This window comes from Triticum dicoccoides, chromosome 6A (assembly GCF_002162155.2).
Source record: "Triticum dicoccoides isolate Atlit2015 ecotype Zavitan chromosome 6A, WEW_v2.0, whole genome shotgun sequence".
NCBI lineage: Eukaryota > Viridiplantae > Streptophyta > Magnoliopsida > Poales > Poaceae > Triticum > Triticum dicoccoides.
This window is the reverse complement of record NC_041390.1, coordinates 74,258,502-74,279,474: the sequence shown is the minus strand read 5'-3', so window position 1 is coordinate 74,279,474 and position 20,973 is coordinate 74,258,502. Positions and strand designations below refer to the sequence as shown.

Here is a 20,973-nt window from a genome sequence, read left to right as displayed (position 1 = left end):
GAATATGAGCTTTCGTTCGCGGCAGCTGCTTGTTTTCTTAGCTTTTTTTGTAGATAAGCGTTTTTTCGGCTGTGTTTTGGTTGTTGGGCTAGGGGATGGTTTGGGGCGCGCCTAAGGTAGGCTTATAGCGAGGTGGAATGTAAAGGCTATACCTCGCTTATAGCGAGTGTTCCTTCGGTCTCGCTTGAAGCGTGGAGAGTTGCAGGCAGGCCCATTTCTGTATACTTAAATGAAATAGACTAGAGAAAAAGGAGCGCGTGGGAATTGACCCGGGATCTCCTGGTTGCAGTGCAGCGCTGCTTGCCACTGGGTCGTCCAGCTCGTCTTAAAATAGTAGGTCGTGACCTTGTTAAAGAAAAGAGCCCGTTTCCTACTTTCCCTGGGGTTTTTTTCTTGTAGTTTATTCACCGGTTTTGCTTGGCGCTATTTCTCTATTTTTACAGTTTGTTTTCCTTTCATTGTTTTTTTAGCTTTTCCTTGTTTCCTTTTGTTTTTCACTAGCTTCTTCCTTTTTTTTCCTTCATTTTTCTTCGGTTTTGTTTCTGTTTTTCTCGTTTTCATTGGTTTTTCTTATATTTTCTGTTGGGTTTTTATGGTTTTTCTGTATACATTTTTTAATATATCTAACATAAATTTCTCTTAAACTTTTAATAATATTTAGTTACAGGATTAAAATTTATTTAGATGCATGGTGAACATTTTTTCTACATATGACTAATAATTTTCAAATGTTTGATTAACATTTTAAAATGCCAGATTAACATTTTTTAATATACGTCAACATTTTTTCAATACACATTTCATTTTTATTTCAACACTTGATTAACATTTTTGAATACAAGTTCAACATTTTCTATTTTACATTTTTTTCAAATGCTTGATTAATATTTTTAATACACAGTCAACATTTTTTCTATACACGTTTAACATTTTTTAAATCCTTGATTAACATTTTCCGAATACAAGTTTAACTTTTTTCTAAAACACACTGAACATTTTTTTATATACATATTTCATATTTTTCAAATGCTTGATTAGTATTTTTCATATACAAGTTTAACATTTTTTAATATATAGTCAACATTTTTTTCTTTACACATTTATCATTTTTCATCACTTAACTGCAGAACAGTGCTTCGTTGCCAACTAAATCAAAGTAAATTCTCCTCCTAACAACAACATATTAATAAGATACGGGCATGTACAATGATACGACAGTCTTATCTTAAGTTTTGCATGTAATTTAGAAATAACAAAAAAGTATGTGGCATATGCTTCTGGTTTTTAAAATGTGTTTTTTTTTGAATTGCCACAAAATTCAAACAAAATGATTCCCGACAACATTTTGACATTCTACGTGCACAGAGACTCGTTTTGCGGAAAACCGACAACGTTTGTGTCAATGTAAATAAGACAAAATTTAGTGTTAAAAAACGCTTTTCATGAGACGTATAAATGTCGGATTTTCACGAAACCTTGCGTGTGCACATACAATGTTGAGATGTACGCGTCAAATTTGTGTTTGGAATTTTTTAACATTTTGAAATACATTTTTCAATGGCAGGTTCATATACTCCCATGTGCCAAAGTGATTTTTTGTATATATCTTAGTCTTATATTCAATAACTAGTTATTCCTAAAAATATGGCGAGACATATTGTGCTAAGAGATCATCTCTTAAAATAAAAGAAGACCAACATTCTTTTGTGATTTCTTTCTCCTCCACCTTAGCATTTATTATATGTGGCACTCATAAGATAGCACCATTGTACATGCTCTAAGTGCCCTAATCAAATAGAATAAAATATCTTCAGAGTCGTTGACGGCTTGCTGCTCACTTGGGCCTCTACGGTGCAATATTTCATTTGCTACTCCCAACATGCTTAACACAAGTGGGCAGCAAGCCGTCAACGACCAGATTGATCTCTCCCTCGGAAAATCCTCTACTAGATCAACACCCCATTGGAATCGCTTACTCGAGAGCCCTTTTTTTGGGGGCGCAAAAACTCGAGAGTCCTTTCTTCATGGCCCTAGCTTTTAATCTCGGATTGTTTTTCCTTTTTTGTCCTTTCAGTCCACTAGATGACTCGTTACGCCAATGGCGCAAAGGCCGAAAGGGAACCAAGTATTATGAGAATATTTAGACACTCAAGTTAAAAACCAAATGTGGCCAATATTACCACATCCTCTGCTTGGAAGCCGCCTTTTCTCACCGGACCTAATATATATACATGATTCTTCAAGAGCAAATTTCAGAGAAAATATAAAGCATGTAAGGCTTTAAGTTGTACTATTGAGACCATACCATCATATCTTCATTTAGTTTCTTTAAAAATCTAAAGGTCTAAGAGGATGGTACATGTGAGAAGCTGTGAATCCACAACAAAAAACTAAACTAACTTCCAAACAAACATTTCAAGTTTGGAAGCCACAAAGAAGCAGCCCAAATCTCTCGTTGTAGTGCAGATACATGTCCTTAATCCTGCATCCACAACCCATAATTTTTCAACACCTAAATCCATGAAATCCAACCGAAGGAAATCATGGCAGAAACATGCGCCGTGGCTTACGTCTTCGAGAAGGACTTCTTGGCATTCTTGTGCAGGTTGAACACAGCAATCCTCGCTGCGAGCTGCAGAAAAACCACATAGGCACCTTTCTTCACCTTGCCCTTGGGGAGGAGGGGGGCAACACTTGCAGCGCCGCGACAAATATATCTTTTCTGTCCCTCTATCCCTGCTATTTGAAAACAAGGATCTCCACTGATAGAACCAGAATAAGGGCAATAAACAAAGTGTACCCGGCAGTTCAGGCTTTACCCCAACAAGAACAGACCATGGTCAATTCACACAAGCATGAAAAAGCAGGCAAAGCACACCATGATACACACGCAACCACAAAATATGAATGTCATGAGGCAAACGAAAACACAACGTCGGGCCAAACCCAGAATATAAACACGATCAATGAAGCAAGAATAATGACAATACATAGGTCACACAATAAATGCAACTTCCAGAAAAAAAGGAAAGGAAGAAACCCTGATAAGCAGAAGAAAGAAGAAGAAAACTTGATCAACAGAAGAGAGAAAAGGGGACCTCCAAGAACATACAACGTAAAAAAGAAAATAAAAGAAGTAACCAGCCCACATGCATTGCACTAAACAGCTCATTATTATTAGGACCTGTGTGCATACCCAAACTTCTTAAGATTCTGTGTAGAGCAGAAATTTTGAAACGACCCAGAAAAATGTAGTAAGAAATAAAATACAGGAACTACAAAAACTAACTAATCCTGGTGGTCTATGCACCACAAATCAGGAATCCTACAATTACACTACTATAAACATATGTCTACTGCATTCCAAGTGCTCATATATTGCATCCTATGTTTTTAAGGCGGTAAGGCGAGGCGAGGCGCTGGGGGGCGCCTCACTGCCTAAGCGCTGAGGCATAAGGCGAGGCGACGCCTTAGAGACTTGTAAGCAACAGAATTAAGTAGAATTTGGTAGGCATACAGCCATACACACCTTGCAACTGATTGTTGTAGAGCCCCCATCCTCTTTGCACTTGCTTTTCTCCCCAACAGAATTCTGCATCAACATGAAGTCATGAACAAATATGTTAGAATAATGTATCACTTACCAGTGCACATTCCACAAAAAATAGAAATAAAAGTGAGGCAGCAAACAAAAGTGGAAAGAAAGATAGCAAGTATGAGTGCAACTGCAATCTGCAATGGTCCACATAAGACAAACAGAATAATAGATAATTCCACATAAGACAAACAGAATAATAGATAATTCCAGCATAGCAAAAGGGATAAAGGTGGCCAGCTCAGCTCTCTCATGTCTCTCCACTCTCAAAGTCTCAATCAAAAGTCATCATCATCAAACTCATTGGCATTGGTGTTGTCTTCACCATCTTGGTCAACATTAGTTGGCTCTTGATCGTCATTGCTCACATCATCATCATGCTCAACGTAGTCTGAATCCTCCCCCTCCGCATTGGGCATACTTGAGTGTTGCTCTTGCTCCAAGTCCTCCTCTACCTCATCTTCTTCAGGAATTATAGGTCGTGTTGTAGTAGGTCTCTTGCGTGCGTAGTGCAGACGGACATTTGTCTGGCCCCTACGAAGTGTAGTTGCTGTCCTATGCAGATTGCGGCCTCGAAGGTTTGAAGATGCACCAATAGCCACATCAACATCCTCCCATGTAATGTCTTGATTGTCTTCATGACAACCTCGAGCACCTTGAGGTTGTGATAGTGATGGGTCCACCCACTCATTGCCCCAATCAAAATCCTCAATGACCAAAGCCTCAAAGCTATTCTCGCCCACCTTCTCACGCCTCTTTTGAAACCGTTGCATATTCTTCCGGTTGTATGAAACAAAGACAAGATCATTCAACCTTTTCCATTGTAATCTGTTCCTTTTCTTTGTATGGATCTACAAAGTAGAAACAACAAGTGAAATAAGTAAATAACTTGCTAAAATCATCATTGAACAAACACAAATACTGCTTTACTAGTTGACTTACAAATTCAAACGTGCTCCAATTCCTCTCACAACCAGATGATGAAGCACAAAGACTAACAATGCGCTTTGCAAACCTTTGTAGGTCAATGGCCCGACCACCAAATGAACTCCACCAATCAACTAAAATGATAAAAATTGACACATATTAAGAGTTTGTACAGAAATTACATTGCTGGAACTGGAATTAACATGCTGAAATTAACATGATGCATTTAATATGACTTACGAGGGTTTCTTGTGCTCATGGTCTCGAGTGCCAATGGATTAGAAAAGCTTTCTCGCTGTTGCTCATAGAGCACAGATTGTTGATCAATCTTTTTTCGAACATTGGCATCCGGTACCATTTTTGCAAGCACATCATTAAAGCAGCTCCTAAGCTCCCCAACTAAGGCATCATCATTTCTGCTTACAATAGGAAAGAACTTTCCTGGGTTCAAAAATAGAGCAGCCCCATACAATGGATGATCCATTTGATTCTCCCAACGCTTATCAACAATGGCCAAGATCTTCTTGAGCAATGGTTGCTTGTTTTGTTGAGGGAAACCTAGATTGATCCTCTCCTTTGCATAAATCATAAGTTCTTTAATCTCTGGCATGGCAGGCTTCTCATCACCATCTGCTACTCTAAGAACTCTAAGAAGTGGAGTTGAAGCTCTAAGGCAGTCCTCAATTGCGCTCCACCACTCCGTTGAAAGTATAATCTCTTGCACATTCAAGCCAACTTGTGTTTTTGCTAACTTGTTTCCAACCCATTCTTCAGATGTAAATAAACTCCTCAATGCAGCCTTGTTCTTGACCAAACTCCTAAGTGTGAGGATGGCTGTGGCAAAACGAGTGGCTGCTGGTCTCACAAGATCCCCACCCGTGGCCTTCCTCATTAGACTAAGAAGTCTTCCATGTCTATAGATGAAAGTTGTGACACGTCTAGCCCCTGCAATAGGCTTCTTAAATGCCTTCAACTTTCTATATCTTCCAACATTAGGTCCAAGCAATGACATGCACACGGGCTCCAATATAGAGTAGGCATCCTCTCCATTAGAAGGTGGCCAGCTTTCTTGTAATTAGCACCATTATCGGTGATAACTTGTACCACATTCTCTTTTCCAACATCCAGAATTCTCTTCTCAAGCAAATCAGCTATCATATCACCATCATGACATACACTTGAGGCATCAACCGACTCCAAGAAGAAAGTGCCCTCTGGACTATTAACAAGGAAGTTAATCAAATGGCGTCCTCTTTTATCCGACCAGCCATCCGACATGAGTGTGCATCCATATTTTTTCCATGCTGCCTCGTGTTGCCTCCTCAAAAGTCCTGTTTCCTTCACACAATCATTAAGCAATTTCTCTCTCAGCTCATGTGCACTAGGAGGCTTGTAACCTGACCCATATTGACAAGAGGCTTCAATTGCAACCTCAAACTGCCTACTACTTGCAGCGTTGAATGGAATGCCACACTCGTAAAAGAACAATGCCCACTGCATATTGACATACTGCCTCTCTTCTGGAGTCTTTGTGCTGGACTCCATGGTGCTTTGAGAACACCCAGAGCGTCTTTCATCTACAAGATCCTCGGGTGTTCTTCGTAGCATGGCAACAATTGGCTTGGAACTATTGGCGGCAGACACAACAGAAACAGACTTCTTTTTACTTTGCATGTTGGTGATAAACACTTTCTTATTCTGTTTGGTTGTTGTCCCTGAGCTTGGCCTTTTAGAGGCGATGTTTGCTCCAACTGAACTCACCTCCACAACCTCCTGAACATCATCTACATCTACTACTCCCTTGATCCTCCTATTTTGCTCCAAATATGTTCCCATTTCTCTCCTCAATTGTGTGGTGGCCTTAGGACAACCAATTGCATCTCCCCCGATGCCCGCAAGATACTCTTTATGCCTCTTGATCCCTCCAGAAGTTATCTTGCCACAAAGAGCACACACAACAAGATCCCGATTTGGAGGCTCAGACCAATATCCATAGTTCCATCCCGGATCATTTGACCGTTGTGGCTTCCTTGTTGGATCTTTCATTGGATCGTAGGTGGGCTCACCCCCATCAGCTGCTGCATTTCCATCCATGGTGCTACACTTCTACTACCTGCAGCAAACAACCAAACACAAAGGAATATTAGCATAACTGATAAAAGGGCTGCCATGGCATATGAAAAGGCTGCTGTGGCAGCAACTAAACTACTCTACTCATGCAGATGTAGCAAACAACGACAATCAACTAGCCATTAAACTAATCAGCATTCAACTAGTCATTAAACTAATCCATTGTTGAGCACAACACATCATGCATCAGTATTCAACTAGCCTTTATTCTAATCCACCCAACAGGCCAACAGCATGCATTATTTTATTCAACCAAGGAGCATCCACTAAGGCACTAACCCCACTATCATTAAACTAATCACTAACATATGCCTGGCCACTAAGGCACTAACCACTATAAGAGACAAGTGAGCAACCACCAACCAGCTAGCACAAAACAGTCCAGCAAAGAAGAAAGAGAGCAGAGGAGGGTGTGGGAGAAGGGAGAGGGAGGTATACCTTACTGTTGCTCTTGCTTGTTGTTGTTGTACTGCAGAGGAGGAGCTGCTGGACAGGAGGATGAGGAGGAGCTGCTGGACAGGAGGAAGAGGAGGAGGAGCTGCTAGACAGGAGGAAGAGGAGGAGCTGCTGGAGAGGAGGAACCGTTGGAGAGGAGGGGGAGGAGCTGCTGGAGAGGAGGAGGAACCAGATCTGCTGGAGAGGAGCCACTGAAGAGAAGGAGGGGGAGGAGTGTGTGGATTGGGGGCTGTTTCTCTCTCTCTCTTTCTCCCCTCTTACCTGTTGGCGCCAACATGATTCCAGTTTCCCGCCTAAAACAGCTCCCCTGCCTGCCCGGCAAGCTAAGGCGTCCAAAATGGACTAAGGCAACGCCTCGGACGCCTAGGCAGACGCCTCGGACGCCTTATAGCTTAAGGCGGACGCCTTAGACACCCACCTAAGGCGAGGTGGACGCCTTGCCCTCGCAGGGCGCCCTGACGCCTAAGCGTCGCCTAGGCGACGCCTTAGGGACGCCTTGAAAACAGAGATTGCATCCTTCTTTCTAATATGAAATCCATCATCCTAACACATATCTCGTGCTTGATTTTTCTCTAGCAAAACATGAGGCGATAAACGGTTCAGTTCTATGTACATACTCCGATATCCAGGAAGTGACTACTTCCATGTTAGAAAATCACGTAAAGACATGGGTTTGACATAATTTATAACCACTTGATAAAAAAGGGCGTCCAACAATTATGGTACCGTAAAAATCCATCATGATGAACCCAATTGACTATCCCATCAGCATGCAGAAAGGGACACTAACAGCAATAAGTACCTTATAATAAATCAATGATGCTACTCGACAACCACATTTCTGTAGAAACTTAATTAGAAATACATTTAACTATAAAATGTCAGTGACAATGGAATACTACCTTCAGTATGCTTACCACCAAAGTAGCCAAGAATATTTTGAGGAAAAATGTTGGTCTATAAAATGTTAAACTGAAATTTGATTGGAATCCCATTTGCAGAACAAAAGCGAATCTCAGTTGATTCCTTTGTTGATAAACAAGAGATTGTATTTAAGCAATAGCAAAGAAGTGAAAAGAAAACTCATATATTACTTCCTCCTTGAAAGGAAACAAATTAGCCTCTGGATTTGGCCGCCAGCACCAAAGAAAGAAAGAAAATACAGAAGGAAGAAAACAGTAGACAATCGAAACAAACAAAAGCTTACAATAGGAAGCAGAAAGAGGCCATTCCAGAACACAACTGAATAAGTGAATATTAGAGCACCACTTGTTAGAATTACCATACTGATTCATGTTTGGGTAGGCTTCAGAACCACCGCCACTATTATGCCAAGTAAGATAAAATAACATTCAGATGTGCTTTAGTTAATATGTATACTTGACTTGAAAGTAACTAACTTGTAATTTCATAACAAAGTTAAATGTTAGAGTACCACTTCAAGCAGCACAAAAGAAAACAAATCACAAAAGGGCACCACGCCGAGCTCCAGAAGAAATCCCTCCGCAACACCCGACAGGCACCGTCCCCTAGTAGTTCATGCTCTACCCAGCAAGAACTTGGCTATTTTCAACATAACAATGTAACTATGTTATGGTAGTTCATGTTATATTTATTACTTTGACTAAATTACTGATCGAATTTGAGAGTGCAGCATGAGATGCATACTATCCTCAGCTCACCACAACACTACCATATGACTAAAAAATCGGCGCTGGTTCTAACATTTGCATATAATTTACAAAATGATGATACTCAAACCAATCATGACCAGTGAAGAAAAAATACAAAGAAGGAAAATGAGTATGGATGGCCTTATACCTTATTATGTTCAACACCAATCTGGTGAGGCAGTGGTTAGCATGCAAGGAAGGAAGCGGGAGGCAACAAGCTACTGTGGTCAGAGCTGTGTCGCGGAGGACAAAGAGCAGTGGATAGGAGGGCGACGATGCAGCAAACGAGGCAGGGAGGTGGCGAGCAGTGGCCGTCCTCCCCTCCCCCTCGACCGGTGGGCCTAACCCATCACCTGACTCGCTGCTCCTTCCCCCACCTTCGTCCTCCTCACCCTCCCCGCTCCTCAACACCCACAGTAAAACCACGCCGCCCATGCTCTTGAATTGACAGTTACATGTGCCCGGCTGGACAAAAATGATGGCACTCAACAAGCAGAATCCAGAATTAGAACCACATTTAACTGAAGAAAGCCGTGATAATGGAGCACTAACACCTTACAAACATGGATATGAACCAATGGCATATGAGTACTCAATAAAGCAGGAAACAGGCAAGGAGGATATCTATAAAGATAGGCATTCATAACATTGGGAATAAATTGCTGCGTAATGATTGGATTTAATTACCTGAATAAAAATTAATCAGATGCTACCTAGTGCTTTCGGTGATGGGTATCAAGTATCGACAATAATTGAGTTAAAGTGCACTAAAACTAATCTTTGGGAGCAGAACTTTGGTGATCTGAATATGTAACATAGTATGATGATGGTTGTGTTGTTCCGGTCAATAGCATCACCTAAATAGTATGTTTCCCTGTGCAAACCCAGAAGCTAAAGAAACTACATTACATTACATAGAACTGACATTTTTTTAGTACATAACAATGGTTCAAAAATTGCATGTTCAACAAAGCGTATACATTTGTTTAGATTCATAAAGCCAAAAAATATATATACGGAATTAACATTACTATATTACTTTTTTACCAATTAACATATTAGGAGGTACACTCAGTCAGCCACTATTGACATCAACATTCGCTATCTAATAATTAATTTGATAAGAACCAACTCTGAAACAGTCAGCCGGTGAAAACTCCGAAACAGTATTGAATCTAAAATAGTCAACAGTATTAAAAATGAGTCACTTCACATCAACAGCCAACTCTGAAACTAATTAGCAACAACAACAACAACAAAGCCTTTAGTCCCAAGCAAGTTGGGGTAGGCTAGAGGTGAAACCCATAAGATCTCGCAACCAACTCATGGCTCTGGCACATGGATAGCAAGCTTCCACGCACCCCTATCCATAGCTAGCTCTTTGTCGATACTCCAATCCTCCAGGTCTCTCTTAACGGACTCCTCCCATGTCAAAATCGGTCGACCCCGCCCTCTCTTGACATTTTTCGCACGCTTTAGCCGTCCGCTATGCACTGGAGCTTCTGGAGGCCTGCGCTGAATATGCCCAAACCATCTCAAACGATGTTGGACAAGCTTCTCCTCAATTGGTGCTACCCCAACTCTATCTCGTATATCATCATTCCGGACTCGATCCTTCCTCGTGTGGCCACACATCCATCTCAACATACGCATCTCCGCCACACCTAACTGTTGAACATGTCGTCTTTTAGTCGGCCAACACTCCGCGCCATACAATATTGCGGGTCGAACCGCCGTCCTGTAGAACTTGCCTTTTAGCTTTTGTGGCACTCTCTTGTCACAGAGAATGCCAGAAGCTTGGCGCCACTTCATCCATCCGGCTTTGATTCGATGGTTCACATCTTCATCAATACCCCCATCCTCCTGCAATATTGACCCCAAATACCGAAAGGTGTCCTTCCGAGGTACCACCTGGCCATCAAGGCTAACCTCCTCCTCCTCACAGCTAGTAGTACTGAAACCGCACATCACGTACTTGGTTTTAGTTCTACTAAGCCTAAACCCTTTCGGTTCCAAGGTTTGTCTCCATAACTCTAACTTCCTATTTACCCCCGTCCGACTATCGTCAACTAGCACCACATCATCCGCAAAGAGCATACACCATGGGATATCTCCTTGTATACCCCTTGTGACCTCATCCATCACCAATGCAAAAAGATAAGGGCTCAAAGCTGACCCCTGATGCAGTCCTATCTTAATCGGGAAGTCATCGGTGTCGACATCACTTGTTCGAACACTTGTCACAACATTATTGTACATGTCCTTGATGAGGGTAATGTACTTTGCTGGGACTTTGTGTTTCTCCAAGGCCCACCACATGACATTCCGCGGTATCTTATCATAGGCCTTCTCCAAGTCAATGAACACCATATGCAAGTCCTTCTTATGCTCCCTATATCTCTCCATAAGTTATCGTACCAAGAAAATGGCTTCCATGGTCGACCTCCCAGGCATGAAACCAAACTGATTTTTGGTCACGCTTGTCATTCTTCTTAAGCGGTGCTCAATGACTCTCTCCCATAGCTTCATTGTATGGCTCATCAGCTTAATTCCACGGTAATTAGTACAACTCTGAACATCCCCCTTGTTCTTGAAGATTGGTACTAATATACTCCGTCTCCATTCTTCTGGCATCTTGTTTGCCCGAAAAATGAGGTTGAAAAGCTTGGTTAGCCATACTATCGCTATGTCCCCGAGACCTTTCCACACCTCAATGGGGATACAATCAGGGCCCATCGCCTTGCCTTCTTTCATCCTTTTTAAAGCCTCCTTCACCTCAGACTCCTGGATGCGCCGCACAAAACGCATGCTGGTCTCATCAAAGGAGTCATTCAGTTCAATGGTAGAACTCTCATTCTCCCCATTGAACAGCTTGTCGAAGTACTCCCGCCATCTATGCTTAATCTCTTCGTCCTTCACCAAGAGTTGGCCTGCTCCGTCCTTGATGCATTTGACTTGGCCAATATCCCTCGTCTTCCTCTCCCGGATCTTAGCCATCTTATAGATGTCCCTTTCACCTTCCTTCGTGCCTAACCGTTGGTAGAGGTCCTCATATGCCCGACCCCTTGCTTCACCAACAGCTCGCTTTGCGGCCTTCTTCGCCATCTTGTACTTCTCTATGTTGTCTGCACTCCTATCCAGGTATAGGCGTCTGAAGCAATCTTTCTTCTCTTTAAGCGCCTTCTGGACATCATCATTCCACCACCAGGTATCCCTATCTTCGCTTCTCCTTCCCCTGGACACTCCAAACTCCTCGAGGCCACCTTACGAATGCAAGTCGCCATCTTCATCCACACATTGTCCGCATCCCCTCCTTCCTCCCAAGGGCCCTCCTTAAATACCCTCTCCTTGAACACCTAAGCTACCTCCCCCTTGAGCTTCCACCACTTCGTTCTAGCGACCTTGGCACGCTTATCCCGCTGGACACGAATCCGAAAGCGGAAGTCAGCAACCACCAGCTTATGCTGGGGTACAACACTCTCCCCAGGTATCACCTTACAGTCTAGGCACGCACGCCTATCTTCTCTTCTCGAGAGGATGAAATCAATCTGGCTAGAGTGTTGGCCACTACTAAAAGTCACCAGATGTGATTCTCTCTTTCTAAAGAGGGTGTTAGCTACAATCATGTTGTAGGCTAGAGCAAAGCTTAAGACATCTGAAACTAATTAGCAATGGTCACTATTTAAATCAACAGTCACTATTTACATTAGTATATTACCATCTGATTAGCAATTAACATCAAAAGTCAGTTACCACTAAAGTCTAAAACACTCAGACTATGACACAGGAGAGTTTCACTCAATCCCTTGGTTGATACAAAAAACTGCAGATAGTAGCCAAGTATTGCAGAGAAAGGGCAAAAAAGTACCAACTCTTCCATGAACGCAAGAAGATGTCACGAATGGATTATCTAGGTAATCTGACTCCCTGACGGCAACATCAAATAGGAGAAGAAGAACCATCATCTTCTAAGAAATTAAGAAATGATGCCATATCAGAAATGGCATAAACGCCAACTCAAATAGTTAATTCACAAGGAACACATAAGATTAAAGAATGAATTATTATTCCTTGATGGTAGACAAAGCAAACTTCTTTATTGTCACTGCAATCAAATAATATACAAAACTGCCAGGCTAATTCTGTAATTCTGTTGTTGGCAATCCATCCATGATTAGATTAATTAGTAGAAAATAGTCAATGGAGTTAGTGAGTGAGGCTCACTGACCATCCCAACTGGAACTCTTGTGCTCTCTTAGCGGACTCAACATCAGCTGTGGAGTTTGAGACAGGCTCGTACCATATCACATCCAACAACATCCCCACCTCTGCATTCTGCTCTGCCTGCATAATATTAATGCACAGAAACTCAATCGTTTATTGTTCATTTCAAACTATATTGCAACTTCAGGCCCAAGGGAAAACCACATCAATTTTCAAAGAGCAAAACCTGAACTAAACCAATATATAGGATGTTCCGACTTCTGACCGACCTTGTACTTCTTCCTGTAGAAGTCTGAAACCGTGGCATGAGCGAGGATCATGTTGTGAGTGACAATGTAGGGCTCAGTGCCGGAGCTCCCTTGTTTGCAGTAGAGGTGGCGGAGCACAGAGCAGCCACCCGACGCGTGGATCCCACTGTCGTAGCCCTGCACCGCCAGTGTGTGGCTCGTTGAAGGTGATCCAATGCTTCACCCTGTCCCCAGACGCCTTGAAACACGTCTCTGCATACGCCGCGCAGTCGTTGCTGCATCTATAATTTGCATGTTTTGGTTGTTTGACCACCATTGCAGGACCCAAGAAAAGTTGCTCCAAATCAAGGTGCCTACGGTACATACATTATCTGCCTGTCAAGCAGCCCACTGTACTTGTCTTCCAGGGCCTGGGAAAGGTCCCAGTGGTAGAGGGTAACATATGGCTCAATCCCTGGAAAAATGATAATTCTAGTTCACATTGTTAGTGAGCTCATAACTAATTTGGATTTAACAGTTATTTTCAATAAAACTTCAACACTGGTCAACAATGTTTTGATCTTTAGAGTGTACAAAAGTTCACCTTTTGCTAGGAGTGCATCAATGACCTTGTTGTAGTGGTCGATGCCTGCCTGGTTGACCTCACCGGTGCCATCTGGACATCAAGCAAAACACACAAGGCTATTACTATTAGTGTGCTGATATATATGTTGATTTAATTCTCCATAATTGGACAACCCTGTCTATCAGTCAAATTATTAAGGGGCGCACAAAATTTGTACTGATAATGCATACTTGGGATAATCCGAGACCATGCAATTGAGAATTTGTAGGCATCCAATCCCATATCTGCCATGAGTTGAATGTCCTCCTGAAATAGTTAGTTGTTTCAAGGGCCATGAGTATATTTTACAACGTGCACATAATTAACTGCTCATGTTCATATTCGACGACACATCCAAGAATCATAGCAAAAATGGGCTAATTAAGAACAAAGAAATGCAAACGAGGCACGTACCTGACTGAGAGGGCTGAAGATTTGCGAGGCTGCTCCCCTTCTCCAGATCGAGGCCACACTCCTGGCCTCTCCTTCTCCAGATCGAGGCCATGCTCACCGCCGGTCGACCACGAGCTCCGCCGAATCGGTGATGGCACAGAAGGAGGACTGGGGGCGAGGCCCTGGATGCGGCATCAGGGGAGTAGGCGGGGGTCGCGGGGAGAGGGTGAGGGCGAGGCCCAGGAGGTGGCGGCAGCAGGGGAGGAGGCGGGGGTCGCGGGGAGGAGGTGGCGGCGGCAGGAGAGGAGGCGGGGGGGACGCGGGTTAGGTCGCTCTCGCGCGGGGGCTGGCGACGGCCAGGTTTCTCCATCGCAGCGGGTGACTTTTATGCTCTGTACGTGTTTGTACGTGAAATTACTAAGATGCCCTCGGTGGGGAACGAAAATTTGTACGTGAAATTACTAAGATGCCCTCGGTGGGGAACGAAAATTACAGGCGATGGCAGCAGCAATTTAAAGGTGGCGTGGCTGGCTTCGTTGTGCCTATGAGTTCTTCAGGGTTTATATGTTCAATGAGATTGAAACAAGATCCATGTTTGACCATCATCATGATATTGGCTCTGAGGAGGATCCGGAATTGTTCTTCGCGACCTCACAATGTTTCCCTGTAAATCGTGGCATTAAATGGTATCGATCACCCCGCAAAAAATGGCATCAATAATGATAATTAGAAATAAAATAATTTACTTTATTTGAATGCTCTCCATATGATAGAAATAAAATAACTATTTTATGCTATTAAGTTCGACCTTTCCAATTCTCGTGTTTTCCTTTCTTTCTAACCTATTACCTCTTTCATGGATGACCTATTATCGCATTAAATATAGGCCTTTGGATTAAAAAGAAGGAAAATATTTGTTTTCTACCGGATGATTTTTCTCAGGCTTAAACCGCCCGCTACGGGCGCCACGCGTCCTGGTAGGGGCTCGCCCACATGCCGGCCTTATCTCTTCATCTTTCATCTGGAGCGCGCTCGATCCCCTTCGTCTCTTTTCCACCACAAGCCCGTTTCCAGTAGCCTTATCTCATAAAAAAACAGTCGATCCCCTTCGTTTTCGCACGACCACCATGGTCTGCTTCTCAAGCTTCACATGCTGTTGTTCAAGGTCCACAGCGTTGTGACGCGGTGATTTTTGTTGACGAAACAGCCGGTGCTGCAACGCAGCCTCGTTGTTGACTTGATTGCTGCCGGCGCTGCGACTCGACGGTGCTGCCGGTGTTGCTATGCGACGCTCGTCGATGCCGGTGCTTCGACGCGGCGCTCGCCGGCGCTGCAACGCAGCACACGGGAGGAGAGGTTGAGCTGCTCGCGCGGCTCTGTTGCAACGCAGCACGAAGGCTGGAGTCGGGCGCCGCTCGCCGCCGGTGATGCAACGCAGCACACAAGGAGGAGGCTCGGCTGCTCGCGTCGGTGTTGCCCTGGAAGCTTTATCGCGCCGCGGGAGCTGCAATGGAGCGCCGCCTGGGCTGTGATGGAGCCGCCGCGGAGCTCCATTGAAGCTTCGCCGGAGTTGATGAAGCGCCGCCCGGGCTGCGATGGAGCCGCCGCGGAGCTCCATTGAAGCTTCGCCGGAGTTGATGAAGCACTGCCGGAGCTGAAACGAAGAGAAGCCGGAGCTACAATGAAGCGCAGCGGGGGGTCGTTGAAGCTTCGCCAGAGTCAATGATGCACCGCCGGAGTTGCAACGAAGCGTCGCCGGAGCTGCAATGAAGCGCAGCGGGGGGTTGTTGAAGCTTCGCCGGAGTCGATGAAGCACCGCCGGAGTTGCAATGAAGCGCGGTGGGGGCTCGTTGAAGCTTCGCCGGAGTCGATGAGGCACCACCGGAGCTGCAACGAAGAGTCACCGGAGCTGCAATGAAGCGTTGAGGGGTCGTTGAAGCTCCACCGGAGATGCAATGGAGCGTCGCCCTCGCTGGTGATGCAATGGAGCGCCGCCGGACGCCGAAGGTGCTGCCATGGGAGCTGCGAGCGGTGAACAGGTGTTGCACTGGAGAGACGAGGATTCAATTTTCTCTTGGGCTGTGCACGTGGCCTAGCTGGCACAATGGACGGCTGCGCAAAGCCTCATCTAACGGCTCACGAGGAGGTTTAAAATTGGGTAGCGTCAGCCGGATGATTTGTAGCAGCGCCCTAGAAAGAATGGACACTCCCTAATAATTAGGTACGAGCTTTTTTGAGGGACTATCCTAAAATTGCTCTTTAAGCAAACAGTTCCAGACGGTGAGCAGGAGCTCTTGTCTCACGCGCACATGCAGGGATAGCAAGGTACTTGCGTTATCATGGGTCCCGAAGGATGAAGCACCTCCACCAGATCGGTGAAGTTGATCACTACAATGGGTCCCGTTGCTGGAGGCGGGGTAGACAGAAGCACATGTGCATCCGCGAGCAGTGAGTCTATGTCGCCTCGACTAGAACAATTGAAGATGGGATCATGAGGACGATTAAAGCAATGAAAATACTTGCACCCATTCTTGTTCAGAAGCAGAGGTTAAGGTAGTTGATCATGGTCCCGACCAAGCTTTGTATATCGCCACCGTCCAGCCTGTTGAGACGAACATAGAGGCACATGATTTGCTTGCGCGCAATCTTGAGGAACCACTTGGCCTTGGTAAGGAGATAGCTTGGGCGAAGGCCAAGGCTTGACCCCAGACCTTGATCTGTCGGCTGGTCCAGAATGTAGGAGCGGGTGAAGAGTACGAGGTGTTCCACCAAAAACTTGCGGCCTTCTTGGTCCAGATGCAGGCGGATCATCTCCGATAGAAGCGAAATTACGACATGCCTCCTGTTGGCGGCATGGTCAACAAAACACATGAAAAATAAACCTCTCCAGACGACGCACCTAAGGACGGCGCAACCAATGAGGTAATCCATGTAGTCTTGAAGTATGCACATCAGGCATCTCTAGAGTATGATGCTTCTATCCTGATTCCTGATGGCTCCTATTCCTACACCTTGACATCAACCATTTTTGTTTTGAATAATATCCCATGTCATGTGTTTATGTTATATTATAACAACAAACTGGTATATACTAATGTGTTATGAGACTGAAAGAAAGAGCAAAGTGTGGATGAGTGCACTAGTGTGGATGTGATTGATGTATATATTATCTACCCGATGAAGATGGAAGTGTTTGTATATGTAGGAGGAGGAGAGAACATACCATTTTCTATACATTTAAAGAAGGTTGGTGGGCTATTCATTTGCACCGATTTCACCTCATAATACTTGTGCTCTATTTTGACTTACTAAGACTATTTTTCTCCTCTAAATCAATAATGACTCAACATCTCTTTTTAGACAAAAGGCATCTTCCTATATGTAAAGCCTCGAAAAGACCCGATGAATGGTTTCACACACACACACACACACAAACACACACATACACACACACACACACACAGAGAGAGAGAGAGAGAGAGAGATCTAAGCACACATTGAGAGATAGGGATCTAAGCGCACATTGAGAGAGAGAGAGAGAGAGAGAGAGAGATCTAAGCACATTGAGCAACCTGACACCGACATTTGCCATCTCCAATGAAGACTTGTCCTCCCTCTTCACTGATTGGACCAAAGCTACATAAACATAAGTATTCTATAAATAAGCAATCAACCTGTTGATTAGGGATAATCTACTCATGTTGCTAACCTATTTTCTAGTAATGCAGAGTGCCTAGCTCTTGGCAGCGAGGCATAACCAAATAACTCTATACGACTGACTCGAGATCCCCTGAGTAACAGTGATAAATTGGCCAAAAGTAGTGGGGTGCCAGTGTTATTTATGAATGCATCTCCACTTGAACCTTGTGTATTCGAGGTCTCCACAAACAGCACAATCTTTCAGGCCTCCACCTTCATTGAATCTAGCTACTAGATGGGGAACGGCCCATATCAGTTGCTAGAGGAAAAATCTTGATCTTAAGGGACTAAATGTTGTTCGGATGGCCTTAAAATGCTACTCATTCCCTGCTTTATTGAACGGTTAGCGTGTCACTTGCCCCACATGTTCATCAAGAAATTCACTCGATGTAAAGGTCCCTTCACTACTACTGCATAGCCTCTTGCATGTACTCTCATATTTGTAATGCAGTTGTTTGTCTTTACCTTGTTTTTCTCCACACGCATGTTCCTCTCATGCCCCAATCCTGGCCACCATTCGTTACTTATTTGGATGAGATCTACCACTTAAGCATCTACCTTGCCATGTCTTAGTGTTGTAATTTTGTTCTGTTGCCTCCCGCTTCATCACCCTCCTCAAGCACCTCGCTCCTAAACAACTTTGACCCCATAGTATATTTGCCCAACCTCTAATTATATTCTTTTTGGAATAAATAATATATCAAAAAAGTGCAACTGAGCGAGATTTGGTAGGTTTTCTTAAAGAGTAAATTGGACTCATATGTACACCAGTAGCATCTCTTATAATAGTGGCACATAATAATAACCATATGTATGATAATAGAGTAATCCAAACAATCTGGCATGATAAGAATAGGTTGCGATCTATTCATATAGCCTTACATCCATAATCCACTAGATCAACATATGCCAAATCTGATTCTCGAAAGAGAAAAAATATGCCAGATCTAGTGGCTAATACTCTCCTCAAAGTTGTCATAACCCTTGTATACAAGTATTAAGTAATAAAATAAAGCACTGCATAGAGCCTGGCGATATACAACTGAAGATACAACCATCCAAAGCTAGTTGCATAAAATTTTCCACATGGTGAGGCAATCCAAACAATCATGGCATCATAAGAATTTTCCATGTATGTTAATTTGACTCTTGTTTACTAGCTAGTTAACATTACATGCAATTATTGTCCATTTCATCTTTCATGCAACATGATTATGATAGTAATAGTTGCATGTGTGTGTGCACGCACGTGCGAACGTCCTAGTAAAATTTAATTTCGATTTTGTAATCTTATCTTTGATGGTCTTCTACAAATAAACATTCAACCATCTTAATTTTGGTTGACAACCGTTCTTTACTTTCTTTCCTTACGGAACTGACGAGCATTGCAAAAGGTTTTCACTTCATTCCTTGGTATGCTAGAGTGAAAAAAAAAAAGAATTGAACACATGGTATAAGGATGCAACAAGGTATCAGTTCCAAGGCGGAAAAACTGGGGATGATAGTTGCTTTTGACCACATGGTTAGCTTATTTGATGGACTAAATGTTTTTTCTTTGTAGATGGCTCACTGCATTTATGCTTGATGAAATCATAGATTGTGTGCAATCCCACCTACTAAAATTTGTTGAACGTCATGCCATTGACACAACAGTATTCTGAACAATTTTGAGCCTTGTCGCTCCAGTTTGTCTATATATGAAGCTTGCAATCTGTATCCAGTTCACTTTATTTGCCTACCTCTTCTACATACACTAAATTGTCTGCTGAGCATGTTGGGAGTAGGAAATGAAATATTGCAAGCTGGTAAACCTTCTGAGAGGATTATTTGATAGCGTTGTCTTATCATATACGATGCCTCATTCTTTCATCTTGCCTGATGCAAGTTGGTATGTGTAGCGCGCGGTATTGTTTCTGTACTACTGATTTTATGTGATTCAATCAGCTTGCAACTACGGCAGCAAATTGTGATGTTTTCAGATGTTTCTCGAAGTTTCCTAATGCTTCTGCATTGCTGATTGTCCAAGTTGAGATATTTAACAAGGATCGCGTTGAAACTCGGCTCCATTCTTATTCCGATTGTTTGCACATCATATTCATTGATTGCAAATTTGGCCAAAGGAACTCTCTGGCCTTGGGTCTTCTGTCAAAATAGCATAGCTAGGATGGGTACACAGATCAGTTGTAGGATCAAGTTCGAAAAAAATAACTATCATTAGACATGAAATTGTAATAAAATGAGTCCGAGAAAGAAGAGAAGGAAGACATATATAATAATGAGAATTTTATAATTTTTGGAGGAGGCAGCAAGCGTGCAACAACCATAAATTTCCTAGAACAAAGCGACTATCATAATAAGCTCATGAAAAAAAAGTGGGCCGAGTTTAGTCTCAAGAAACACACCTTTCTGAATCGATTTAGCACGACGTAAATTTAGCAATTAGTACTTGCCTCAAGAAAGACACCACAATATTGTGTTACTGGGAGCTGCTTTAGTTAGAATATCCCGCTGTAGACACTATACAGGATTATCACTGAACCGAGCATCCTAGAGTAATGCGATATCTAGCACCGGTTAAATTGTTCATATGTACGCATTTGGATGCCTAGTCTGGATTGTATATAACTGAAATGGATGAGGTATGTAAACACAAAACCAAAGATTTCTCTCTGTGGGATTTCCTTATTTAATTCTACTGAGTTACTATTCTTTGTTCTGCCACACCTTTCTCTATTCCAAATATAAAAAGAGTACTTGAATCAATGATGAAGACGAATGTGTCCGCTTATCAGTTGAATCTGATTTTGTTACATATTGCCTTTGTTAGAGTTATATTAGTGATGACTTTTGGTCTTTTACATTCTAGCCTTTTGGCATCCTCATGTACTTGTATATATGCTGCCTTTGGCCTCCTAATAAAATTAAGTTGCTATTCCAACATGGTATTAGAGCCTAGGTTTTCTCCGGCGCTGCAACTCGCCTGACGATCGGTTTTTTTTTCAGTCTTCTTCTCCCGATCGATCT

At 43.1% G+C, this 20,973-nt stretch overlaps 1 protein-coding gene, 1 long non-coding RNA gene and 1 pseudogene across 4 annotated transcripts; all 3 read right to left on the bottom strand.

Moving 5' to 3' along the window:
* Positions 1–2,268: 2,268 nt before the first annotated feature.
* Positions 2,269–12,740, bottom strand: LOC119315065. 3 transcript variants are annotated; one of them, XR_005152575.1, is made up of 4 exons: positions 12,650–12,740; positions 8,930–9,246; positions 2,571–3,592; positions 2,269–2,482 (listed from the first exon to the last, which is right to left on the bottom strand). XR_005152575.1 is itself a non-coding variant. In XM_037589736.1 (4 exons), exons 1-4 carry the CDS (start codon positions 12,659–12,661, stop codon positions 2,477–2,479), a joined length of 504 nt encoding a protein of 167 aa, XP_037445633.1. In that variant the 5' UTR covers positions 12,662–12,740; the 3' UTR covers positions 2,269–2,476. The 3 variants fall into 3 exon arrangements, 2 of the variants coding, with proteins under 2 accessions (XP_037445633.1, XP_037445634.1); XM_037589736.1 differs by having other exon boundaries at positions 2,571–2,739; XM_037589737.1 differs by having other exon boundaries at positions 2,571–2,736.
* LOC119315067 lies at positions 4,501–7,078 on the bottom strand. The gene is made up of 3 exons (XR_005152576.1): positions 7,016–7,078; positions 4,763–4,958; positions 4,501–4,656 (listed from the first exon to the last, which is right to left on the bottom strand). It is a non-coding gene; the product is annotated as an uncharacterized LOC119315067 (long non-coding RNA).
* Positions 12,741–12,891: 151 nt separating the features above from the next.
* Positions 12,892–14,353, bottom strand: LOC119315066 (annotated as a pseudogene).
* Positions 14,354–20,973: the final 6,620 nt, after the last annotated feature.